At 44.9% G+C, this 6373-nt stretch overlaps 1 protein-coding gene across 5 annotated transcripts in view; it reads left to right on the forward strand.

The window, feature by feature from the left end:
* Nucleotides 1-6373, forward strand: part of akap6 (A kinase (PRKA) anchor protein 6) — a 118366-nt gene that overhangs the window by 64720 nt on the left and 47273 nt on the right. For all 5 annotated transcript variants that reach the window (XM_025055135.1, XM_025055145.1, XM_025055144.1 and 2 more), the window contains one exon: nt 3159-3279. In XM_025055135.1, coding sequence (XP_024910903.1) covers nt 3159-3279 — 121 coding nt within the window. The remainder of the gene's footprint in view (nt 1-3158; nt 3280-6373) is intronic.

The raw sequence follows: 6373 nt of genomic DNA on the forward strand, positions 1-6373 counted from the left end.
TTCTCCTTCTTCTCCTTCTTCTCCTTCTTCTCCTTCTTCTCCTTCTTCTCCTTCTTCTCCTTCTTCTCCTTCTTCTCCTTCTTCTCCTTCTTCTCCTTCTTCTCCTTCTTCTCCTTCTTCTCCTTCTTCTCCTTCTTCTCCTTCTTTTCCTCCTTCTCCTTCTTCCGTCGTCGTCTCTCCTCTGCCGCGCCTCCACGGCACCAAACCTCCACAAATAACATCCACATGTTGATCTTGGGTTTGTGTTAGCGGTTGTTTACCTGCAGCATATTTACAAAGGTGATAGGTATTATAAATGACAGATAAATGGGCAAGGTTAAAATCCTTCATTTTGTTTTATGTTCCATCTGCACCGTGTGTCTCTCTGCGAGACACCGACAGCTGCTGTAATGCTGATTGAGCCTCTGTTGTGACATGTTTGTTGTTGTCTGCTGGAGAGTGCAGGGAAATGTGGTCTCTGTGAGTTTTATTTTCCTGCAAAAACAGACGCTCGTCTAAGACTGGGTTGTGTCTCTGGTAGTAAATATGAAAAGAGAAAAAGTAGACACTTTACAAAAAATACTGAGTTTAATGTGAGTGGACGGCTCTTGGTAAGAAGAGGAATAATGAACACACGGGGTTTTCAGGAGAATCAGCACCATGGACAGAGTCAGTCTGAGGAAGCCTTTGTTCCAGTCACGTCAGTTTTTTTTCTCATGTCGACTGATTTTTGATTCTTTCAGGTGGAGCTGATATCGGGCCAGCGTGACGCTCAGCGAGCCGCCCTGGAGCAGATGGCCATCAAACTGAGCAGCCTGCGCTACCCATCGTCGACCAGCAGGAGGCAGTGTAGTCAGCTGGCTAAGATCACCAGGTAAATATCTTCGGAGTCGGTGGTTTTCGTACTTTTTAAAAACTTTTGTCTCTCCCTGTAGCAGCGGTGTGGCCGACACTCAGACACAGACGCAGTCAGACCACGGCCAGTGACAAGACCCTCACTGCTGGATGGAAATGTGTTGTGGTCAAATATATGTAGAATCAAATGTATTGAGACATATATTAACTACAAAGATATATATGTCACACAGAAATGATATTTGGTAAAAAGTCCTGGAAAAAACACAACCAAGAAAGAGCAAAAATTCCTATTGTGGTTATTTTCTTTGTTGTGACAAGGAAGAAATGAGAAAACAGGACAACACACACCCTCACACACACACACACTCACTCACACACACACACACACACACAGACACAGAGAGAGAGTCAGTGTTAGCAGCAGTAATCTAGTGTGTCTGAACTGGGCGAGCAGCATCTTTGGTCACGCTGCTGTTGGGTGTTTCATCCTCGGCTTTGAGGAGCCTCCCTTCATGGTTATCACACACGCGCAGGTCGAACACACACACACACACACACACACACACAGTCTGCGTATGCAAATGAGTCCTAAATTAGTGGCAGTGACTCTGGTGTGTTGTGTCGCTGCAGAGTTTATGGCTGTTGTCAGCGTGTCCACACGGTGACTTTCATGAAGGAGAGCCGCACCATGCTGTTACACACACACACACACACACACACACACAGACAGAGACGACTGGATGTGTGTGTGTCTCTGTTTCTCATCTGATTTTGACCAAAACAAGAAACAGAAGTTGTTTATATTTACAGAGAGAACTGAAACAAATGTATGTTTGTGCACAACTGTGTGTGTGTTTGTGTTTGTTTCCTCTGTGCCTGCAGTTTTTATTGTTTCAGTCATTTGTTTTGGATGTGTTGGATGCTAATTGGTTGTTGATGTATTAGCTGCTGCTTGTACGAGTGGATGTTAGTGTGTGTGTGTGTGTGTGTGCAAGAGAGAGAGCGAGAGAGAGAGAGAGAGAGTGGAGTGTTGTATTAGTTGTTGTTTCTTTGTGTAGCTGTAGAGAACATGACTGAGTGTGTGACATTTACTGACCCAGTAAAAACCAGTGCTTTTTTAACTTCATATAAAGTCATGTTTGACTGTGGCCAAAACTACAGTTGAATCTGGTTCAAAACCAGAGCATTTCACCAAAGTCTATTTTTAATTAGATAAATATGAAATGATTCATTTGACCAGTGTAACATTTGAACATCCTCCCCTCCCGCCCCCCGTCTCCTCCTCATGCCTTCTGGGCTGAACAGAGTTCAAACACTTCAGTTCACCTCAGTTGAATTCTGTGTTCATCTGTAGGATCTGTGTCTAAATACAGTTCTATTCTATTCCAGCTTATAGTTTCTGAATCATATGTAGCTTAGAGTCAGAGAGCAAAGACTTCTGGGTATTTTCTCAGTGTTTAACCAAGTTTCTTCTCGACGATGTTCCCCAAACTGAGTCAGAAAGATTTAAGTCTTTTGTTTTTTCCCCCTGACGTCTACAAGTTAATTTATCCTTTACTTTGTCTGCAGCGCCGCTCTGTTGTAGGTGTGTGTGCGTGTGCACCTGTAGGTGCGCACGCACGTCTCTGCGTGTGTGAGTGAATTGTGCTGGAATGGCTGCGGGCCTGACAGAGCTGTCAAACTGTCGTATTTGGCGACTGGAAAATTCCAAGCAATTTCACCGCTAATGTTGAGAAACATGTTGGCGATCCCCGCCGAGACCGAAAAGCAGCGAATATATAAATAATAAACATGCAAGTGCACTGGGACGTGCATGCTCACGTACACACACATACACCTTAACAAAACGGCTGACAGTAATGTGTGTGTTTGAGCAAACGGCCTCTGTTCCAGCAGCATAAATATTTGATGTGATCCTGTGTCGATGAGGAACGGGGGGGGGTGGGGGTAAGAAGATTTGTCAGGAAAGAGAGAAAAGTCAGACAAATGAGGGAAAAAAAAGGAAAACAAGGAAAGGGATATTAGGGAAAAAGGAAAGAAAACTCTGAAGAAATGAAAGGTTCTAAAGTCTAAAGAGTTTAAAAGAATTATTATAAATAAAATGTCTTTGTCTTCAAAACAAACCATATCTGATGAGTGCTGATATAATGGAACATTTAGAGGGGATTGATTGGCTGTTTCAGCTGATTGGTGTCATTGACCTACACTGATCTACTGCTAAGACTAAGAACTTTTCTGGTTCCACAGGTTCCTGAAGTTCCCACAGTCAGTCAGTTATACAGTCTAACTTCTCTCTCTCTCTCTCTGCCTCCCTCTCTCAGTCTGCAAGAATTTGAGGCTGAGTACCAGGAGCTCTGGGATTGGCTGATGGACATGGACGCCATGGTTGTGGACAGTCACCAGCTGATGATGTCAGAGGAGCAGAGGCGTCACCTGTACAAGGTAGAGAGCGTCGGTTTGACAGAAGTTTCCACCAGTCACGTAGAAACTTTGTTCTCCGTCAACCCCCCGTCAGATGGTTGAGTCTTTGGTTTATACTGTGGTCACTAGGGGTCAGTGTGACCTCTGAACTGTGAACTGGAGGTTGTTCACAGAAATCAGATTTTTTTTTTCCGCTCAGCTTTGTGAAGAGCTGTCACATTTCAACAGAGAATGTGAATGACAAGTGTGTGACCAAAGCCAGAGCTGTCAATCATTCGACCCAACCTTGGGGTCATGACTTAAAGTGGGGTCGCCTGGAATTCAAATGGGGTCGCCTGAAATGTCTAGCAATTGATAACCATAAAAATATTTTTCCAACTAATTCCAATTATTTTGCAACACAGTTCAACAAACATCAGAATTCTCCAGTCGACCACTGACTTCACAGTGTTCACACTCCTCCATGACTGGAGTCAGCGTTCCTCTGGTCATCGTTGTAGCTGGTTTGACTGGAGGAAGAGGATTTTAAGTCATCTTGGAAGTTGGTGTTTTTGCCGATCAAGCCATTTCTGGGGTGGAACCAGATCTCTGGTCTGAGGTTCTGAGGTTCTGAGGTTCTGGTTCTGGCTCCTTGGTGACCCTTCGTCCTCAGTGTGGCTGAGGCTTTACTTTAGTCTAGAGAACCTCGCCCGTGTCATTTTGACCAACCATGTGGATCAGGGCGTGTTTGGTCGGAGCAGTTGGCGTCCATTATCTGAAAGAACTCCCCCACCCTCACAGTATTCCATCCATCCATCATAGTCTTTGTCCTCACAGTGGATTCCATGGCCCACTCTTTCACAACCATATCATAGAGAGAAGCATGTATGTGTGTGTGTGTGTGTGTGTGTGTAAAATGATTCCACTGCAGCCAAATGAGTCAGACAGAGAAGCAGCATGTGTTACGATTAGAGATCTGAGTCATCCTCCTCTGTCCTTCACGAACACACACAGAAAACAGTGTCTGTATTTGACTACACTGTGTTTCATTTAACAGTCTCTGAAATGCAGATCCTCTTCTCCGTCTCAGCGTGAGATGATTGACACCATCCGTAGGTCTGATCCAGACTGACTCTGAAACAACGTCAGACCAATAACCAGTGCAGCTTCATCAGCTATAGTGAACAACAACAAACACTCACTCCGATGACCATCTATAAACTGTGTGTCAGTCTGTCAGTAGTTCACCGTACCACACTAGGTCACAGACCAAATCCATTTTATTTTCTTGACCTTTTCATGTTCGTTCTACATCAGGGGCGTCCAACCAGTCAGAGGCTCAGAGCCACCATTCTTACTGTTTTACTGCAAAGAGGAGCATGACGTACATGGGCACACATGAACTGCTCCATCCCTTTAAAAAAATAAACAAAATAAAACTTCCTGTAAACATGTTTTCATCTTTGGGTTTTCCCAAAGTAATTTGTGACAACACCCATCGGCATGAGAGTGAAAAAACACAAACATAAACTTTGACATGAACGTAAGAGCCACAGGTCGGTCATAAACTTTGACATGAACGTAAGAGCCGCATGAGCCACAGGTCGGCCACACCTGTTCTACCAGCTGCCCCAGATAAACGTCTCTGTGAACCACTCTATAATAAACTCAAAGGAAACTAAAGGTTTTCTCAATGACACAAACTGACCACAGGGGGCAGCAGTGGAGCCACAGCTCTCTCTGGACTCTGGTGTGACTGGACCAACGTCAGTCCTTCAGAAACTCCAACTCTCATGAATGTGTTTTAATGACGACGTCCCCACCTGTTTTCACTTTGAGCCAGCCTTCCAGCTCCTAGCAGCAGGGGGCGCTCTGAGCGTAAATCACTGTTGACTGCTTGACATAATCCCTTTAATAATGTAGCCATGTAAAAGTCCCAGCCAACACGTGTAAACACACAGACCAACACTGACCTCAAACTAACCTCCCGCCACACATTAATGTTTGAAGGCAGGTGCCCTCAGACATGGAACTGCTGACGACTCAGACTCTGCTTACCCACAAGGCATTGCAGCTCACAGCAACACACACACACACACACACACACACGCACAGACAAACACAGAGCTTGTTCCTCTTTCTATTAACTTTTCTCTGGGAGGTTGTGTGTGTGTGTGTGTGTGTGTGTGTGTCACTCTACTGTCTACATCAAATGGAGCAGGAGAGAAGAATGAGGTTCGTTCCTGGTGTTTATGTACATGGTCACAGTGAGCGGCTGAAGGATGATTTATATCCACACATCAGCCAAAGAAAGTGTATAGACGTGTGTGTGTGTGTGTGTGTGTGTGTGTGCGTGCACGTGCACGTGGGCTGTCAGCCATGACTTATTCAGCAGCCATTGAGACTCACCTGGCCTGCGAATTATTGATAAGTGTAAAGATGAACCTAATTTCTCCACGGGAGTTGGTGCGCTCAAATATTCATCTGTGTATGAATATTCATGCTGCTGATGATGTGCACATGAATTTTAGATGATTCTGGAATCGCCGGACATTCTTCTCCTTCTCCTTCACTCCCTCCTGCTCCTCTGTCTCTCCCCCTGTCTTTTTTTTTCTTGATGTGTCAACTCCGCTGTTAAAATATTGATGTGGAGCTCGACAGTGAGCGTCTCCTCGCTCGCACAGACCTCTCAGCTCCCAAACCAGCCCTTTGTCCACCCTCCATAGTCCTCACAGCTCCTGCCATCTCTCTCTCTCACTCTCGCTCTCTCTCTCTCTCTCTCTCTCTCTCTCTCTCTCTCTCTCTCTCTCTCTCCCAGGTCTGCTTCAGTCCTACCTATAAGGGCTGTCACCTAGTGTCCAATAATTATACAAACTAGCATTTTTGATTTTAGTTTAAATTTGAATGACGTCATTGATATTGACGCCCAAACGATCACAGAAGTCGCCCAGCCCTGACTTACTGATCGTCAAATGTTAAATGTTTAACTGTTAACTGTTAATACTGAGGTTTGGAAGTTTGAATCGTCAACATTTCCAACGCTTCACATGAGAATGAAAACATTTCTACAACAACAACAGTCTTGTATCACAGCTGCTGCTAACGACTGCAACCAATCTCCCCACCCCCCCCCCGC

Source organism: Cynoglossus semilaevis, chromosome 1, assembly GCF_000523025.1.
Source record: "Cynoglossus semilaevis isolate Cse_v1.0 chromosome 1, Cse_v1.0, whole genome shotgun sequence".
Taxonomy (NCBI): Eukaryota; Metazoa; Chordata; class Actinopteri; order Pleuronectiformes; family Cynoglossidae; genus Cynoglossus; species Cynoglossus semilaevis.